Below are 21,357 nucleotides of genomic sequence, written 5' to 3'. Positions count from 1 at the left end.
AAGCAAAGCTTTTCACCAGTTTTTTGTGAAATGTCTGAGCCAACAGCCAGGAAAACTATATGAAAACAATAAATACCAGCCATGAAAGTATTGTGTAGCAATAAAAGGAAAATTGGAGGTGCACATGGCAAAAAAAAAAGAGACGTGGTTTATAATAAACATATTAAGCAGCAAGCACACCTGGTTTGCTGGAGACTACAGGAAGGCTATTGGAAAATGTGGGGAATATTATCCACAGCAGTAAAATAATAAAAATCCCAGCTCAAGAGATTGCAATTGTATTGAGCAGACGAGAGATTAACGCAGAGCCCTTTTGGCCCTTCGGAGAAGCTCTTTGGCTCCTTAAGTTGAGCTTCCGATGAGAACCAGTAGCAATCCCCGAGAAGAGGAAGAGAAGCTATTCAGAACTGGAGGTCACGCTTCCCAGATTTGGGGAGGCAAACAGAGCTTGTGTGAGCTGCCAGATCAATTAAAGCATGGCAGAAATCAAGGCAAAGAATTTTAGGCGGGGAAAGTTTGTGAGATGCAAGTCTTTGCTTTAAGGCAAACAAGTCATATATATATATATACTGTAGCAGAGGTTTGGTCTGAAGCCTTGGTTTCATGCCAACCCACAAGGCAAGGGCTGTACGCTCTGTACTATGGCGATTGTTAAAACATGTTGCAGGCTATCAAGATCTAACTTGAATACATTCCTCTGGGATAGGAGAAGCAAAGGATGCCAGCGTTTGCCGCAGCATGTCAGTTGCCTCTAGCTACAAATGGGGAAGAAGCAAAATATTACTTGGGTGTCAAGCCTTGGATTGCTACGGGATACGTTTGAAAAGAAGAAAGCCCCTATTATGTGCGCTTTCAAGTTTCTGCTTGCTGTCTTCTACTGTGCAACTTAGTCTTGCTTTTTCCTCCGAGCAGGGAAATAAAAGCTCGGCCGAGGAAAAGAAATTCGGTAAGCTTCGCTTGGCTGAATCGAAGCGAGTTCCCCACTTTCTTGCTGCAGGGGATCACTTAACATTAAAGCTTTTCAGACTGAGAAAAGAAACAGCATTTCAGGCGGAGTCAAGTGGATTCCGTGCAGTACAACTGGCACCTTGCTTCACCGTCTAATTGTGAGCGATGGATCTTGATCCAAAGGATGTTTAACAACAACATAAAATAAAGATAATTTATGAAATGTTCCCTTGATGAAGAAGGATCTTCATCCCCCCCCACCTCCTCAATATATCTCAGGAAGTACGCAAAACTTAAAAGTAGATAACTCACAAGGTTGAGTTCGCCGCTCCTTTAATCACACTTTTGCAGGAGTTTTTATTTTCTTATTTCTGAAGCTGGCCACCCCAAAGTCACATTAGACTAGCTTGTGGCTTTCTTGTGGCGTGCTTTAGATCCATCAGAATGATTTAAATGCAAAAAGCCGCACTGCTTGGATCTGCACGCACATTACGAAAATACGTTACGACGTCCTAGGCCCCTGGGTGGGGCCCGACTAGTAACCAATGCCAAATCCGGCGAAACAACTGGCCGCTGTGATACAATTGTATAATAATAATAATAATAGAAAGATGCAATTGTTGTTTCCCATGGATGAGATAAACTCAAGAAAAAGCCTGAGCCAGTGTGAAAATTACATGATTTAAGTCAGTATACAGATGCAGGACAGAGCAGGTTTAGCTCTGCCTCTAATGGAGATACACTTTCATTATAAACTTCGCCTGCCTGGTTTTTGGATAATTAATCTGCAAACTCAGCATCACATAATGGAATGATAACAATTTCTGACAATGGTGCCTCTCACTCAAAGGTGGGCAAAACCACTTTAATTCCTCTTTCAGTCATAACGCATTAAAAGAAACAACAATGTGCATGTTGGGACATGGCGTTGCGAGTGTGTTGAGTTGTTCCTCACCTCGGAGAAATTCATAGATGTCTCTATTGCTTGTCCATTATTACCCTTTATGAGTACAGAAGTTAGGTATATGTTTTAGCGGTGTAAACCCCCTAGAGCTAATTGTAATATTCAAAACAAAAGCTCTCCATTCCCTGCCCAGGTTTTTTGCTGACAAAATAATGGGGCTGTGCACTGCTTTGGGTTCAATTCTGAAAATAAATTTCGGAGCACATGAATGAATGCAGCACCCATTGGCATTCAGGCTTCCAAGTCCCGAACATTTCTGCTTGAATGAGTTGGCAGCAGATTCTGTGTTCTATACCTGTGCCCCGTGAAGCATCTTTTCAGAATGGAACTGGAAGTATTGCCTAACTATAATAAATAAAGGAACTTCTATGAGAATGACACTGAATTCATAGAAGTAAAAAAAACCATTTTTAGTAAATAACTAGTCAGACATTATGCCAAGAACATCATTATGCCTTGCTGTGAAAGAACAATTTTGAATGAATTAAAAGTTGCTGTTTGTGTGTCAGGGCATCGTGAGGCTGGGAGGCGCGCGAGCGGGAGCAGAACAGCTGCTCGCGCAACCCCCCTCTCTAGCCATGCAGAGCGCCTTTCACTGGCATTTCAAAGGCGACAAGCCGCGGGAGCTGGGTGGCGGCGAACAGGCGCTCCCGCGGCTTGGCGATACCCCTAGGTCAGTGAATGGCGCTGTGGCCGGCTGGAAAGGGGGTTTGCAGGGTGGCTGCTCGTGAGCGTGGTCGCTTCATGGCTGTTGTGCTGCGTTGCTGCAACAGCACAACACAGCCATTCGCCCCCTCTTTGGAAGCCCACTCAGAAGAGAGCAGCCACCCGACAACCCCCTCTTCAGCTGGGCACAGCGCTGCTCACCAACCTAGCGGTATCCTGAAGGCACCAAGCAACGTGATCACCTTTGCCTCCCCCCCGGTTCCCACGGCTTGGCACCTTCGGGATACCGTTAGGTTGGTGAGTGGCACTCTGCCTAGCTGGAGATGGGGGGTTATCCAGGGGGCTTATTTGGGGGGGGGCTTATATTTTTGCCCACCAGAAAAATGTGGCATGGCCTTATTATCAGATATATACTAGATTGATGATATGAAATTTTATATAAATTATAAGTGAGGACTATGGAGAGGATACATAAAAGTTTTGTAACCAAAGATAAACAATTTTACAGAGAACACAGTATAAAGATGTAATATTACTGGATGGTTTTGGGATGATGTGATGAAATGCCACAATGTAAATTTATTCTAAACTTGGAATATTTCACATAAAAGGAAGTGTTGTTTGTTGGTCTTGTATGCCGCCCACTCCCGAAGGACCCCGGGCGGCTTACAATAAACAAGGGAAGGGGATAAATAGACAAAACAACACTTTAAAATACACAACATTCACAGTTACCGTGGGGCTGAGTATTTCAAAAGCCCCCCAGCCTGCTGGAGCAGCCAGGACTTAGTGGCTTTGCGGAAGGCCGGGAGGGTAGTAAGGGTCCAGATCTCCACGGGAAGGTCATTCCAGAGGGCTGGAGCTGCAACAGAGAAGGCCCTCCCCCGGGGAGTTGCCAGCCGACATTGGCCGGCAGATGGAATCCGGAGGAGACCTAACCTGTGAGATCTGATCGGTCTATGGGAGGTAATCGGTAGGAGGCGGTCTCTCAAGTACCCAGGTCCGATGCCATGTAGGGCTTTATAAGTAATAATGTAATATTAAAGTAATAATGGTTGTATTCAAATAAATGTTTAATAATGATAATAATTGTATGCATATATATTAGATTGATAGTATGAGATTCTATATAAATGGTAAGTGAAGAGTGAAGTGAGGGAGCACGAATGTTTTGTAACCAATTGACACACTGTATGTAACTGGAGAATGGTTTTTTATGTTTTATGTCTGTTTATGTGTTTGTTTAAAAATTAAAAAAAATTAAAACAAAGCAATGAAAAAAATGACTCATGACCAGTTTTCACACTTACGGCTGTTGAATGTTGCAGCATCCACATGGTCACATAATCAAAATTCAGGCAGTTGGCAACTGGCATCCACTTATGACAGTTGCAGTGACCTGGTGTGATCACCTTTTGCAACCTTTCTGACAAGCCAAGTCAATTGGGAAGCCAGATCCACTTAAAAACCGCTACTAATTTAGCAACTGTTAAATTATGTTAACAGTTGTTAACAACTGCAGTGATTCACTTAACAACTACGGCAAGAAAGCTCATAAAATGGGGCAAAACTCCCTTAACTATCTTGCTTAGCAACAGAAATTCTGGGCTCTATTGTAATCATAAGTTGAGGACTACCTGTATTCTGTCCCTGTATTACCATAATTACTCTTTACGAATGCCTGACGTCCATAAAGGAATGTAAGGTTATCAATATTGGGGTTTAAAAAATATCATAGGGTCTGAAGCTGATGTGAAGTTACAATACATCTAACAGATCTGGCTATGATATTTGGCTATGGTATGTATACACGTGACCCGACAAAAGCACGCATGACAAAAGCGCGCCGACAAAAGCGCGTCGGTAAAACCGCAACGTCATCACCGCGCTGACAACAGCGCGGCGACAGAAGGGCGCTTTACAACAGCGCGGTGACAGAAAGCCAATTTAAATTAAGGTAAGGGTTAGGTTTAGGGTTAGGTTTAGGGTTAAGATTTGGGTTAGGGTTAGGTTTAGGTTTAGGGTTAGGGTTAGGTTTAGGGTTAGGTTTAGGGTTAGCGTTAGGTTTAGGGTTAGGTTTAGGGTTAGGTTTAGAGTTAGAGTTAGGGCTAGGTTTAGGGTTAGGGTTAGTTTTTGAATGCTAGTAAAAGCATTTTGCTGAGCGCTTCGGAAGGTGCGGATTTGCCCTCCGCGGTTATGTCGGTACGCTAGGGTCGCATTTTGCTTAGCGCTTCGGACGGCATGGATTTGCCCTCCGCGGTTATGTCGGCGCGGAAAAGGGCTTCGCGGTTTTGTCGGTGAACCATGTATACATAGAAGCTATTTTTGTTAGCTTAGGCCAGAGGTGTCAATCTCAAGGCCCGCAGGCCGATAGATCTGTCCTGTGGGGCCACCCTGGAAACATGCTTAGATCTGTCCTGTGGGGCCACCCTGGAAACATGGAAGGATAGACCCGCGGTACCTCTGCCAGCGAAAACTGGGTTCAGGAGGCTGCAATGGCCTCCTGCAACCCTCTGGCAGCCAAAACTGAACTTGGGAGGGCTCCCGAGCTGTTTTCACTGGCAGAGGGTTGCAGGAGGCTGTTGCAGCCTCCAAGCTCCGTTTTGGGCCTCCACGGGTGCCCACGACATGAGTGAAGTCAAGTGTCCTCCCTGACCATGCCCCCCCCTGTCCCCCCAAAACCCTGATGCGACCTTCAATGAAATTGAGTCTGAAACCCCTGTCTTAGGCTTTTAGTTGAGTGTTCATGTGTACATTCCCTTGGAACAGGAACAGGGACATTATATACCTGAGCTAAACAACACCAACTGTATTCTAGGTACTCTCAGTATATTCTTATATCCTAACAAACTTTATTTCTATTAACTTCTTAACTCTGGGTGTGTCTGGATTGGTTACTGTCCCTACCTGCTCTCCAACAAAGTTACTGTACGTGAGAGAAATGTGCCCGCAGGGAAATATCTGAATAATCTGGATATTTGCCTATGAATACTTAGTAGTAAAATTGCTATGATATATATCTGGTTATATTTTATTGCTTTTGCTTCTTGGTAAAAACAAAATTATAAATTGGGGAATCCGTTAAGGAACTTTTAAACATATCTAATTCATAATTCATTTTAAAAATATTTTTACGGTTGATTGTTTATTACTGAATCAAATATAACAAAGGAATATTTTTTTAAAAAACTTATAGATGTTCCTACATGATCAAGTCAACCCATTCCTTAACATCTCCAGAAATATAAATTATTATTATTATTATTTATAAAACCTGGCAATTCTTCTGGTCTGGTTGGCTACTTCAGTCGCACATATACAGTTAGTCCTCGGCTTACAACCGTTCATTTACTGATTGTTAGAATGGCACTGAAAATAGTGACTTATGACCGCTTTTCTCACTTACGACCATTGCAGTATCCTTGCGACCATATATCAAAATCCAGATACTTGTCAATTGAGTCATATTTATGACAGTTGCAACATTCCGTGATCACGCAATCACCTTTTGTGGCTTTCTGACAAGCAAAGTCGATGAGGAAGCCAAATTTACTTAACCATGTTACTAACATAACCATTCCAGTGACTCATTTAATAACGGTGGCAAGCAAGTTCGTAAAATCGGGCTTAACTCATTTAACAAATGTCTCCCTTAGCAACAGCAATTTTGGGCTCAACTGTGGTCGTAAGTGAAGGAAAACCCATACTGTTTTACCCCAATAGTGCTGGGGATTGATAATGATGCCTTTTAATATAAAGCATTTCCTATCGAGGCGAGATGGCGCAGTGGTTAGGGTGCAGTACTGCAGGCCACTTCAGCTGACTGTTATCTGCAGTTCAGCGGTTCTAATCTCACCGGCTTGACTCAGCCTTCCATCCTTCCGAGGTGGGTGAAATGAGGACCCAGACTGTGGGGGTGATATGCTGACTCTGTAAACTGCTTAGAGAGCGCTGAAAGCCCTATGAAGCGGTATATAAGTCTAACTGCTATTGCTATTGCTATTGCTATTGCTACTTCTTCCACCGAAGCGTGTATAACTCATTTTGAAGCCTGGCAAAGATTCTGCAGACTATAAAAGCTCTTGTCTGATTATTATTTTTTTAAACAGTCATGCGAAAATGTTGACAGTGACCTTGGCAGGTAAATTATAGACGATACCACAGGGGCGTGGTGTTTCCTCTGGGGTCAGTTTCAGTTGGCTTGTGATGGGGGTGATGCAGGGGTGGGTTTCTCGCCCCGTTCCAACCTGTTCGGTTGGAACGGGCCCGGCGGTGTCCTCGTACATGTGCGCAGTGTGCGCATGCGTACTAGCGCCTGTGCGATGCTCCAGCTGCTCCTGGAGGATCGCGCAGGCGCTGTATGCGTTCTGCGCATGCGTGGAAGCGCAGAACTCGTCAAAACTGGGTAAGGCGGGTGGATCCTTCAGCGTTCCCGGAAGTTACTTACTTCCGGGTTCACCGACCAACAGGTTCGCGGGGACTGCCGCGAACCGCCTGAAACCCACCCCTGGGGTGATGACATTCAGTCTTAGACTTTGCAGGTTTTACAGGGAATGATAATCTTCCAAATACTAGTTAACATCTATTGCATTGTAACAGTTGCTTTGGATAGTCAGATGGATGGTATATAAATTTAATAATAAACAAATCTGCATGAAGCTACTGAGTGAGTTCAAACTCAGTTTCATTGAGGGCTGCATCAGGGTTGCGTTTGACCTTAAGGGGCTGGGTGGGCGTGCCCAATGTGGGTATGGCCAAAGTGGCTGTGGCTATGGCCAACTCGACATCACTCATGTCGGGGGCACCTGTGGTTGGCCCAGGCGGGGCTGTGGGGGATCCTCCCGCAACCCTCTGCCAGTGAAAACAGGGCTCCGTTTTCACTTGCAGAGGCACCGCTGGCTGGTCCTTCCTTAATTCCAGGGTGGCATGGCGGGCCAGATCTAAGCACCCCGTAGGCCAGATCCGGCCCATGGGCCTTCAGTTTGGCACTCCTGATCTATAGGAATCTAATCTCGACAAAATGCAGGTGATATGCATTACACCTCAATCCTGGGTCAAACAGAGAGTGTAGTATAAGTCCTGTTTCAATGTGTCAGCCTTGGAAGGTAATGCAAGCAAGAAGCACGCTCAGAAGAGTCGAGGTGGCGCAGTGGTTAAATGCAGCACTGCAGGCTACTTCAGCTGACTGCAGTTCTGCAGTTCGGCTGTTCAAATCTCACCGGCTCAGGGTTGACTCAGCCTTCCATCCTTCCGAGGTGGGTAAAATGAGGACCCGGATTGTTGTTGGGGGCGATATGCTGACTCTGTAAACCGCTTAGAGAGGGCTGAAAGCCCTATAAAGCGGTATATAAGTCTAACTGCTATTGCTATTGCTATTAGAAGTACTAGCTCCAACTTTATTTATTAACTGATTCTTTCAAGAATCAGTCCACTCTTTCCTCTTGTCTTTACAAACCAAGTCACTAGGGACGGTCCCTTCTGAGAAGTTTGCCATGTTCAGATTCGTTCTGTGGACTTAGCTGCCTCTTATCTAACCATTATCTAGTCTGCAGCTCTTAGTCCTGTCTCCTAAGGTCCTTCTGACATAGTATTACACATGGACTGGATCAGCGGTGGGTTCCTACCAGTTTGGCCCGGTTCGGCCGAACTGGTAGTGGTTTGGCGTTCCAGCGACCCAGGCCTGCCATGCCCCCGAACCAGTTCCCTGGGTGTTACCATAGGCACCACCATCTTGTGTTTCAGTTCTGTGGATACACAGAACAATTCTAATTGCACTGTGCACGCAACGCGCACACCAGCGAACTGGCAGTAGTGCCTGCTGGAACCCACCCCTGGTCTGGATGCTAATAGGGTCTGCGTGAGGAGTAGCAATCTTAAGTTAAATCCTGATGAGATCAAGCGGTTTTGTATTCCTTTACAGGAATTTTCTATCTGTAATTCTTGATAGGTTTACACTTCCCTCAACTTGTGTGTAATTTGGGGGTCTTCCTAGAGTTTCATTGAGTAGGTGAAGGTTTGGCCAAGAGGATCTTTGAACAAATCCATTTGGTAAACCAGTTGTATCTTTCCTACATGGGAAAGCCCTTTTTATGGTTATTCATGTCTTAGTCATCACCTGTTTGGATTACTACAATACCCTGTACATGGATCTATTCTTGAAGACCATACAGAAGGTACAGCTGTTCAGGAATGTAAGAAGCTGTGAGCATATTTGTTTTGTCCACTTAATAACACTAGTTTGCAAACTGCACTAGTGACCAGTTAACTTCTAGGTGTTGGTTGTCAACTATCAAGTCCTGCATAGCTTAGGGGCTAAATATTTATGGGCTGCCCCTACCTATCCAGTAAGATCTGGCAGGGTTTCCAGTAGCTATGCCTGCCCTGCTGAAGTCCATACAACCTCAACTTAGCTGTTTCCATGAAAATGTGAAGATTTGGCTTTATAAGCAGCCTTGGGCAAGGTAGATTCTCAACCAGTTCCCTGCTGTTATTATTATTATTTTTACAGTTTTGTGGTTTGTTTGTTGTTTTTCCCAATTAGGATGCTTGGTAATTTAATTATTGTTATTTTAATTTTAATATTTCCATTTTAGAAGCTGTCTAGAGTTTAATTTGTGATTGAGATGGCTTGGATAGAAGGACGGATGACCGATGACCAATCTTTGATTATTTATTTTACACAATCTTGTTTTGTAAGAGGTCATTAAAACATAATATTGAAATGAATAATGGTGGTCTCATCAGATGTGGAAACATCAGGCGATATACTACAGTGGAAATTGTTGATAAAATTTTGTCTAAATAGAGATTTTGTTCCTTTTAATTAGATTAATAAGTGACACTGTAATCATTCTTTTAGGGTTATTATACATGGAACCAACTATATACCCCATTTCCCCAATATACGACCTACCCCGAAAGTAAGCCCTCCCCTGATTTTTTGGGTGCCCCTAAAATAAGGCCTAGTGAAAGGGGTGAGTGTGCCTCCAGCTGAACAACTCTGGCCTGCTGATCTTGGCTGGTGACGGCTCCGACCTGAGCCCGGCTGCCAATGTTTCGGGCAAGAACCGGCCATGCCAATCCCGCTTTATAGCTGCACAGACGGATCCGTCACTGACCGCTGCTTCACATGGGAGAGAAGGCATTGTGAGGGAGTCCATTTGTCGCATTGGCCAAGTGGGGGTCGCCCACGCAGTTGCTGGCCCTCGGGGCACTACCCTGAGCAGGTGCCAAGCTGGAGGCAGGGGAGGGTCAGTCCCATTACCCAGTTGCCTGCCCTCTGCCGTTTCTCAATAAATGTGTCTGTGGGTGGTTATGTGAAAGAGAGAGACAGAGAGAGATAAACAGCAGAGAGGAAACCATTTCAAACAGTGTTGCCTGCAATTCTTGCTACTCCTCTCCCTCGTTTCTCTTCCTTTCTCTCTTTGTTCTTCTCTCTCTCTCACACAGACATTTGATTGCTTGAAAGGGACAGGTTGCACTTTGGTTCTACCGTAAGGCTCCCCCCCCCCGCCCAAGCCTTCAGCGTACCCCAGGATTGCAACGCTGAAGGCTCGGCAGTAAAACGCTGTTGAGAGAAGATATGCAGGGTCAGATCAGCAGAACCGCCACCCTTTTTGCAGCCTGAACATCCTCCGCGAAACAGCTGATCTGAGCCCGCGTGTCTTTGCTAAACCACTGGTTTTGTTTTGCGGAGATGTTTAGTGAAGACATGCATGCTCAGCTGTTTTGCGGAGGATGTTCAGGCTCGAAAAGCGGCACAGATCGGCTGTTTAGTGAGGCCATGCAGGGGCTAAGTGGGAGGGGCAGCTCACCGCCCCCACCCTTTCCGATATGGGAAAAATGGGGGGGGGAAACAGACCCCCCCAAAAAACTAAGACCTTTGGCCTTTTCGGCAGTCCAAAAACTATAAGACCCGGTCTTATTTCCAGGGAAACATGGTATCTGTTAAGAGGCCTTATGAAACCCATTAATATTTTTTTTATCTTAATTTGATATTGGAACTGTTGGCCTGCTTCATTTGACAAACAGAAGACAGTAGCTGGAGTTGAATACGGACTATTTTTATATTCCAAAGCTAAGGAAACATTTAACCTGTGTCCATTGACATTAGAATAAATAGGGTTATAGTTGAAATTAGAGCAAGACTGAAAATTCTAGAAAAATATATATTACTGCATTGAAAACTAGAGAGATGTATCGCCAGTGTTAGTGTCAGAAACAATCACAATACAAGCAATTTACATTTTCTCCCTGCTCTTTCCCTTTCTTTGAATTCATATATTTTCTCTGGTAGGTTTAGGGAGAAATCTGCTGTAGAATGACTCACACATTTATAAAGACTGAATAATGCATCTTTATCATATGTAGAACAAGTGCATGTTACATGTGTTTTTGACATGTATTTTATCATAGCTGGAAAGCTTTAATAATTAACAAATACTATTCGTGCATAAATATATAGGTGTGTGATTTTAAAATACCCCTTTAGGATAGGTATCATAGTTATCTTAGATATTCATTACTATATTATTTATAAAGTGAGGCTGAAGGTAATTGTAACTAATATTAACATTTTAAACGATAGTTAGTACCAATCGGGTGGGTTTCAACCGGTTCGCGGCGGTCCCTGCGAACCGGTTGGTCGGCGAACCCGGAAGTAAGTAACTTCTGGGAACGGTGACTGGCCCACCCGCCCTCCCGCGCTCCTTACCCGGTTTTGACGAGTTCTGCGCTTCCATGCATGCGCAGGACGCATACAGCGCCTGCACGATCCTCCAGGAGCAGCTGGAGCATTGCACAGACGCTAGTACGCATGTGTGCGCCGCACGCGTGTACGAGGACGCCGCCGGCCCCGTTTCAACCGAACCGGTTGGAACGGAGCGAGAAACCCACCCCTGGTACCAATGATAAGGTGAAAGAGGCAAATACTTTTTTTCTGTCTGATTTTTCTTTCGGGGGACATTTCCCTATGCATTTATTCCGGTGAGTAATTTACTCAATGGATTTGAGCTTCATTACATGCAACAACTGGAGGTAATAAGTTTGAAATTTGTAGCACAAACTGGTTGCCCTTGGAGTCACCTTCTTTTGTCATAGAGCAAATTTCAGCTTGCCTCTTCTTGAATTAAAGAAAAACATTCTGCAGTTTGCTTAGGTGGTAGTGGCACCCCTCACCCCCACTAAAAAGATAGCAAATATATTACAGCTTGCCCTTTCTTGTTTTGAAAACCTGGCAGCTGAATAGACATAGTTTTGTGTTTTGCATATCACAAGTTGCTTCATTCCAAGCAACATATGTGAAAAGGCTCAGAAGTCGGCAGAATCAGAGGAACATCTGTATGTTTTTAAATAGATTTTCTCCTTTTTGCTGCTTCACAATACATTTGCTTCAAAAACATCATTGTTGATTAATCTATTAGTGACACAAAAGACTTATTTTTCATGTCCATTATTGTTATAATGAATTTCATAATTCATTTATCTGGACGTTGCATCCAAAGATAATGTTTTCCTAAGTCAATTGAAGGAATTAATAACTTTTAAAGTTTAAATTGGGGATAATAGGGGATTAATTGCAGAGCTTGGGGGGTTGTTATTGATACCTTTGATTAAAGTCCTCCTTTAAAAAAAAAATCACAGCTTTCCCATTATTTAAGCGATTACAGCAAAAGCATACTTCAGCCAGTAACTGAGGAAGAATAAATATTAGCTTAATGTCTTTAATTCTTGGACAACTGGAGGTGACTATAAGTTTAATTGTATCCCAGCTGAAATGTATGATGATCATCAGGAAAAGGATGCTGGCTAAAATTTATCATCCCACCCATTTGGGAATTGGAAAAGTGTATTTCCTAAAGTTTTAGGGACCACTATGTTTTAAGACTCAATTTCTGTTATCACTAACTAGCATGGCTAGTGACAAGGGCTTGTTGGAGTTACAGACATCTGATCATCATCATGTTTTCCATTCCTGTCTTAATTTCCTTTTTTTCTTGATCTCTCTCTCTCTCTCTCTCCCTCTCTCTCTCTCTCTCTCCCCCTCCCTCCCTCCCTCCCTCCCTCTCCCTCTCCCTCTCCCTCTCCCCATGTCTTTCTGTCACATGAATGGTCAGGATTCTCTTTAGCTCTTTTGGTAAGAAGATGACGTGACAAAATAGGGAGAAAGTGAACTATTTATTGTTAATGAACATGTTGAAGCAGAACTTTGGTGGGGGGAGGTGAAAGAGAGGAAGGAGGAGGAGAACAACAAACAACAACAACAACAACAACTTGTATGCAGCCTGCCTCTCAACACTTTCTGGGTACTCTCTGGGTGGCATGTCAAAGAAACTTGCAATAAAATCAATAAAACATAAAAGGTACAGAAAAAAGTTGACAAGCATGATGAAGCAGGGAATTTCATTATAGTAAGACAATTTCATCATAAGCTGTAGCTTCAAGGTCTCATCATTTCGAACCATTCCTCTCCTCAAATGTTGCCCACCACTTTTCCCATCTAGAAAAGGCAGAAGAGATAAGGCACTTCTGGATAATCGTAAGATATCCAGAGGTAATGTTTTAGAGTGACAAGGGATTCTGATTTCAACCAGCGTCTTATCTGTGTGAAAGACTACACGTTTCCACTCCTCTGTCTTTCCCTCGTGATAAAAACATCTGAAAAAAGTAAATCTTTTTTTCCCCCCAGACAGAATATTCTGTCTGGGACCCGAAAAGCTGAAATGTAGGGTCCCTTTCCTCTGAAGTAATAACCTTCATCATTTCCCTTGAAAACCTCGGTTCCACCACAAAACCGCGGTAGACTAAAGCGCGCTCGACAAAAGCGCGTACGTGACGTCATCACAGCGCGACGAAAACAGCACGCTGTGAGCGGTAAACTTAAAATTAACGCATAAATCTAAACCTAACCCCCCCAAACCTAACTCTAAACCTAACCCTAAGCCTAACCCTTAACCTAACCCTAAACCTAACCCTAAACCTAGCCCTTAACCTAACGCTAAACCTAACGCTAACCCTAACCCTAACGCTTAACGTAACCCTAACCCTAACCCTAACCCTTACTTTTATGTGAATCGGCTTGCTTTAAAAGCGCTTTTTAAAGCGCCCTTTTTCTTTCTTGTTGCGCTGCTGATGACGTCACGTACGCTCTTTAATCGGGCGCGCTTTAGTGGACCGCGGTTTTGACGTGCCACGGAAAACCTCATCTTCAGAAACAAAGGAAGACCACCGTTCACATACTGTCCTCCCAAAGCAGATTAAATTCTTTTCTTTTGCAGGCCGGACCTGGTCGACATGAATACTGTTGCTGTTCAAAGCAACCTTGCAAATTTAGAGCATGCTTTTTTTGTAGCTGAAAAACTTGGCGTGGCCCGGCTTTTGGATCCTGAAGGTGAGTTGATGAATTGAAAATACCGTTTGATTGGACGGGCTTCAGAAAGCTCAACAGGAAGCCTGGTGTTGTGGTAGCTGTATTGTAAACATTGCCGAGGTGGCGCAGTGTTCAGAGTTTAATAAAATTTGTATGCCGCCCACTCCCATTGGGACTCTGGGCGGCTCACAGCAAGACAAAAGAAACATTTAAAATTTAAGAATAAAAAATACAGTTAAAAGTCCACATCATCCATTCCATCTAAGCGGGGTTGGATATCAATCAACAGCCCCAGGCCTGCCGGAACAGCCAGGTCTTGACGGCTTTACGGAAGGCCGGGAGAGTGGTAAGGGTCCGGATCTCTACGGGTAGATCGTTCCACAGGTTAGAGTGCAGTACTGCAGGCCACTTCAGCTGACTGCTAACTGCAGTTCGGCGGTTCAAATCTCACCGGCTCAAGGTTGAATCAGCCTTCCATCCTTCCGAGGTGGGTGAAATGAAGAGCCAGACTGTGGGGGTTATATGCTGACTCTGTAAACCGCTTAGAGAGGGCTGAAAGCCCTATGAAGCAGTATATAAGTCTAACTGCTATTGCTATTGCTTGTGTCCACTTGTACATTTTAGATGTCGATGTGTCCTCGCCAGATGAGAAGTCAGTCATCACTTATGTATCATCACTTTATGATGCATTTCCCAAAGTACCTGAAGGTGGTGAAGGCATCAGTGCACATGTAAGTAGGAAAGTAGTTTTATACACTCAACAGCAATTTTTAGGCAGAAATACTGAAACGTTATGTAACATTAAGAGTGTGGGGCTGTCCGATTGGGGTGCAAAACTTATATAACTGCTATTTACCGTAGAGAACAACTTGAATAACGAGGTCATAGAATGATAGTACTAAGAAGTGAGAGTTCTCCCTTTGGTCATACTTTCTCCCTGCAGGGAAAGTGAATCCACTTCCTTCTTCAGATGCCATGTTCTGTTGGGCTTATCTGATATTTAAACACTTGAGCCAGGACATTTTGAAATGAGCCCCCTTGGACATGACCCTAATTAAAATATATCAGGAAATTGGCCACTAAGTGTATGAGTGGGACTTCTTCTTCAAGCTCATCCCCTAGAGCAGTGTTCCCCAACGTTTCCGGATTGGTGGCCCAGCACAGGATGGGGTGGGGGGGGGGAAAGGGAATGGTTTTATGTGAAGGGCAGGCACATGCATGTTTGTATGAGCAGCGGGCGCGCATACCCGCCGCTTGAATGAGTCACCTGCTGCTCGTGGGAGTTTGGTTTGGTTTGGTTTGGTTTATTAGATTTATATGTGGCCCTTCTCCCAAGGACTCAGGGCGGCGTATAACATTAAAAGAAACACATAATACAATTAAAAAAAAAAATTAAATAGAATATCCCAAACAAACCCAATTAGAATTGACAATAACGAAGCTCTGGGGGCAGCTCATTCCAGAGGGAAGGCGCTCCCACAGAGAAGGCTCTCCCCCTGGGGGTCGCTAGCAGACACTATCTGGCCGACGGCACCCTGGGGAGGCCAACTCCGTGGGATCGCACTGGACGGTGGGAGGCTACCGGTGGCAGTAGGTGGTCTCGCAGGTATCCTGGGCCTAAGCCATGGAGCGCTTTAAAGGTCATAATTAGTACCTTGAATCGCACCCGGAAGAAAACCGGCAACCAGTGCAGGCCGCCTAAAAGGGGTGTAACATGGGAGCACCTAGGTGCCCCCATGATAACCCGCGCAGCCGCATTCTGGACCAGTTGAAGCCTCCGGGTGCTCTTCAAGGGCAGCGCAATGTAGAGAGCGTTACAGTAGTCCAGGCGAGAAAGGATGAGGGCATGAGTGACTGTGCACAGAGCATCCCGATCCAGAAAGGGGCTAGGCCCAGCACTCATGTGGCCTGGTTGCGAATTGGCCACAGCCCAGTAGTGGGATGCGGCTCACAGGTTCGGGACCTCTGCACTAGAGCGCAGCCATGTGGGGAAAGAAAGCATAAAGACCTGATGTGATAGAGTTATGAAGTTAAAAACAGGTCACTTGGGGGAGGTGGGGGGTAAAAACGAAAAAAGGGAAATTGACAGAAGAGGCCCCAAAAATTAAGTATAATGCTTACAATAAGGATGGACTGTTTCTCAGGGTAAGCAAGGGAAGTGCTAGAAGTATAAATCAGTTGAACTACAGTAGATAAGAGAACTAAAATTAGATAACAGAAGTATACATGGGCTACAGGTATAGAGGTGCTATAAAGGAGAGAGGGCAAAGAATGAGCAAAATATTATACTGGGTACAGGAGAGGAGGAGGAGAATTTGAACCAGAAGCCAAAGAAGTATAGGGCTGAAAGATCCAGTTTCTGCAATGTTCTTCAAAAATTGTGTGCAAAAGGAGACGTGGCCAATTTAAATTGTAATTTTGCTGACACTTTAGGACTGAGTTAGATAGAGCTGATTGGTTGCTTATCTCTAATGCAACAGATACAATTGACAAGCAGCGCCTTTACAATTGGTGTGTTACTATTATTGCTTCCCTTAGGATGTTGAAGTCAAATGGATTGAATACCAGAATATGGTGAACTACCTCATCCAATGGATTAGGCACCATGCCATAATAATGAGTGACAGAGCATTTCCGAACAATCCTGTAGAACTCAAGGTGATTTTTTTTTAAAAAAATTTGTTTATATTGCCAGAATATAGTTTTTAAAGAATGTTAGGTACTACTCCTTTAGAGTAATCCGCCTATTCATTTATAGTGATTCACAAAACCCCCATGTCCTTTAAATGGCATTGCTGGAACATAAAATTCTTGTATCAAGAAGGGTCTGCCTTTTTCCCAAAGACAGAATTTTCCCAAAGCCAGCTCCAACCCAATGCAGAGTGGGTACAGAAGAGAGTGAATTAAATATGCCTGTACAGCTCTCCTGGGAACTTAAAAGGTTGGCATAGTTTGCAGTATTACATGTCCCTTTAAGTAAAAATGTTGGAAACCATTATGTCAGAGAGAATGTTAGGTTAAATTCCTTCTGCCTCTCATGTTATTTTCCTACAAACCAGTGGTGGGTTTCAAAAATTGTTCGAACCTACTCTGTGGGTGTGGCCTCCTTTGTGGGAGTGGCTTGCCGCCCATGTGACCGGATATGAAGATGCCGACGACACTTGTCAGAACCACCTTAAATTACCTCACACCCAGCACTGGCCTGCGTAAGAATATGATGTAAACTTGTTTTTTAAAAGGCATCTTTGGTTTGCGTTAAAACAACTTCAACACACGCAATGTTCTGATTGCACCACAAACGCAGTAGTCATCCTTACCTTTCACAGAGGCACTGAGTTTTATAAATAGGAGCATGATAGTGTAGAATAATCACATCCAAGGACCAGTGGTGGATTTCAAAAAATTTTGGAATCTCTTCTGTAGGTGTGGCCTGCTTTCCGGGTCCACTGGTGGAACCTCTTCTAACCGGTTCAGTAGATTTGACGAACCGGTTCTACCGAACTGGTGCGAACTGGTAGGAACCCACCTCTGCTACAAACGTAACTTTTATGCATGAAGTTCTCACCAATGGATTATCTTCTGTCCTTATCACATGTTCTTGAGATGGGTGGGCTATATACATTTGATAAATAAACCCTTAGTCAATCTACTATTACACGGCAATGGAAAAAAAGCTGGATTTCTGATCAACTATGTATAATCATAGTGATTCCAGATATTAGAATCTTGGGAAGGAGCCACAAATCTAAACAGTGTTCATGTAAAGATTAAGCAATAATGGGCATCTCCCTGGCTTGGAGGCATTAGAATTGCATTTTAATCTGAGGCTGCGCAAGCCACTGCCACGGCTAACACAAATTTAGCGGTTTGGATTCTTGTCCTGTTCATAAAAGAGACATCAAACAGAATTCTCTGCAGCACTTAACTATGGGGATTCCATCCATGAACACCAGCGGGTAGAAGATTTAAGTTAACCTTGGACTTAGAGAACCAAGATGGCCAAAGGAAACCTGAATGGGAAACCTACCGTTTAATTCTCTCTATTCTTGTAAATTCGCGTTATTTTGTTCTTGATATTAAGTAAGTTTAGACAATTTGGTTTCAAAGTGATGAGCTTGACAAGTTTTTATAAGCCTTAGTAAACCAGAATATCTCAGTAAAGACTTCAATGTTTATTTTCCTTTAGGCACTTTACAACCAATATTTACAATTTAAAGAAACAGAAATCCCACCAAAGGAGATAGACAAATCAAAAATCAAGCATCTATATAAACTACTAGAGGTAAGCTATATTGTTTGGACGGGTTCAGGCTGGATTTATTTCTCACTTCTCTGCTTGATTTGGTTTCTCGATTTTATGCAATTATTCCTTGCCTTCAAAGGTTTGGATTGAATTTGGGCGTATCAAGCTTCCTCAAGGCTACCACCCAAATGACATTGAAAAAGAATGGGGGAAGCTAATTATTGCTATGTTGGAAAGAGAGAAAATGCTTCGACCAGAAGTTGAAAGGTGAGTTGATTATTTGTTTTATAGGCATGTTTCTCTGCTGGGTTGAAACTGCTCAGTAGGATCCATTAACATAATAGTCAGAGACTTCTTTAATCTTGAAACAAAGGTAGTCAAAATTTCCGTTGTAGAAATGAATTGTCAGGCGAGCTCGTTCATTGGATGTTGCTTTTAAACTGAACAAATATCTGTACTTATGCTTATTTTTATTGACATAATTATCAAGCAGCTTATGCAGAGTTCTGTATTAAATAGCAAATGTGTAACTGTAACCTTGTCCATCAGAATTTGGACAATTATTCCAGTTATAAAACATTGCTTACAGTTAAAACAGTTTTCTCAAGGTGTATGTTTCAATCCTGACCAAATTTTGAGTAGATAATCTATTTTTTTTTAATTAAGGTCACAGACCAGCAAAAAGTAGATAATACTTTCCAAAGTTTACCAGGGCATTTACTGGATTGAGTGGGCTCTCACCATCTTTTTTCTCAGAAGCCTCAAGAGGGTTAAAGTGGTGGTTACCCCAAGTCTTGGTGACCCCCAACTGAGATGGCAGACCAAATCCCTTGGAAAGGCAGTCCTGGTAGATTTTATGAGAGCCTTGTGCCATGGTGTCTGCTCAAGGAAATTCATACTGATGCCAAGGACATTGTGTGCCATGAAATCAAAGCAAACAGGCTCATTCCCCAAGGCCATGTGCAGTCTTGGTAGTCTTTTCGGTACTTCCCGAGCCTCCTGGATAATTACTGAGAATTTGCATTATGTTCCCTGCTAGTCTGAGGCAGAGAAGAGATGAAAGCTGCACCTTCAGCACCCAAATAAATTTAACAATGAAAAATAATGAATTCCCTGTCCCCTTTCAAGGAAAAAATGAAAATCTTGCTTGGGCCAATATATGAAACAATGGCTTTGCCTATTCCACTGGTTACGATGCTCATCTTAAGTATGATCCTTGCCTTTCAAGAGTTATGATTTATACCAGATATCTATCTCTCTATCTATCTCTCTCTCTCTCTCTCTCTCTCTCTCTCTCTCTCTCTCTCTCTCTCTCTCTCTTTCTATGCATCTATCTGTGTACATAGATGCATGTACATAGATGTGTGTACATATATGTGTGTATCTTATAATAATTGACTTTATTAATTTAGTGGCATGCAAAGTAGCAATGTTGCACATTCTATGCAATCTGGCAATTGAATTATCCCTGAACTTATCTGTCCACCGTTTTCCCCCTTGTATTACAGATTTCCCCATTAAAGTCTGTCCCATTAGCCATGAGAGTTAGACCACCATTTTGTGTGCAGCATATTTTTGAATCCTAGAGCTGGATATATGCTATCATGCAAAGAAATTCACCAGTTTTGTTATTTTAACCATTGTCATTGTGTAAACTAAATCTATGTGTGGGAAAGACATGAAATGTAGCCTCTTTGCAAATATTTTTAAGTGGAATCCCTCTGTTGGGCATATAACATGGACATGGGCATTTATATGAAAAATAAAGTGCGGGGTATAACATGTTCATTATGTAACTTGAGTACTTGAGTCAGAATCATGACATAATCGCACAATTATGTCATTAGCATGGTGACATGAACATTAGGTTTCTTTATGTTATCATGCAAGTACTAAAAATACTTCTGGCTGGACAGAGTCAAAATTGGACTTCCCCCCCCTATCATATACCTGCTTCTGAACCTCCCCAAAACACATTCATCTTTGGGAAAATGCTGGGCTAAAAGATATCGTGTGAATTACTGAAAGCAACAAAAAAATGGACGCAAAGACAAGATACCATCATTAGAGCCGAGGTGGCTCAGTGGTTAAATGCAGCACTGCAGGCTACTTCAACTGACTGAACAGTTCTGCAGTTCGGCTGTTCAAATCTCACCGGCTCAGGGTTGACTCAGCCTTCCATCCTTCCGAGGTGGGTAAAATGAGGACCTGGATTGTTGTTGGGGGCGATATGCTGACTCTGTAAACCGCTTAGAGAGGGCTGAAAGCCCTATGAAGCGGTACATAAGTCTAACTGCTATTGCTATTATGCTTGATATTTGTTGCTACTGCAATATCCATTTTGTAGAAAGTAAACCAACAAACGTCTAGAGATTAGTGAAGGCTGGTGAGAGTGCCTCAAGTATCTATTAATACCATGCTGTCCTTCATGTATGTATGTATGTATGTATGTATGTATGTATGTATGTATTGTAGGTAGGTAGCTACGTGGGTATAGAGTGGTTGTGAACCTTAACCAGTTAATATTTTATCAATGTGTGAATTTCTCTCACATTACCCAACCAAGAAGCTTTTAGTTTGCCTTTTGATCTCTTTGACTTTGTCCAGATGTGTCTCCAGCTTAACAAAGTAAGAGAGCGAAAGCATTATCCTTTTCGTTCAGGGCTTTGCTTCTTCTTTACATGCTAGCCAAAGGAATCCCTCCCACTTCTTAAAGATTTCCCTCAGTATACATTGGGTTCATTAGGAAAACAAAAACTTGGAGTAATACGTGTTCATAATTGGTAGGAAAAGGACTTGATGGGCAGAGAAGGGAGGGGCCCTTGCTTGAGGTCTGTGGGGAAATTGATTAATTTGATGGGCCAGCTAGAAGTTCCTCATCCTTGCTGTTCATGGAAAGGTGTGCCTCAATCCAGGTTGTAGTATTTCCCCTCCTGCCATCATTAAGCCCAACTTTTTCATCTTAAGTTTTTTTGGGGGGGAGGATTTGCATCACAGTTGTTGAAAGTGTCTCAGTAGTTTTGCGGTAGCATTTGTTAACTTTAGTGGGCAAAGAGCTAGAGTGAGATGGCCCAGTCTTTGCTAGATGTTCTGTATTTGGGCTGCAAAACTACTAGATATTCTGTATTTGGGTTGCAAAAATCCATTTGATTTCTAGATTTCCATTTG

General features: G+C 43.2%; 1 protein-coding gene across 1 annotated transcript in view; it reads left to right on the top strand.

The window, feature by feature from the left end:
• Positions 1 to 21,357, top strand: part of LOC116507906 (dystonin-like) — a 183,460-nt gene that overhangs the window by 134,210 nt on the left and 27,893 nt on the right. The window contains 5 exon segments of the mRNA XM_032216303.1: positions 13,855 to 13,967; positions 14,571 to 14,677; positions 16,485 to 16,604; positions 18,133 to 18,228; positions 18,329 to 18,456. Of these exon segments, the coding sequence (XP_032072194.1) occupies positions 13,855 to 13,967; positions 14,571 to 14,677; positions 16,485 to 16,604; positions 18,133 to 18,228; positions 18,329 to 18,456 (564 nt within the window).

This window comes from Thamnophis elegans, chromosome 4, assembly GCF_009769535.1.
Source record: "Thamnophis elegans isolate rThaEle1 chromosome 4, rThaEle1.pri, whole genome shotgun sequence".
Lineage (NCBI taxonomy): Eukaryota > Metazoa > Chordata > Lepidosauria > Squamata > Colubridae > Thamnophis > Thamnophis elegans.
This window is presented reverse-complemented; position numbering and strand designations above follow the sequence as displayed.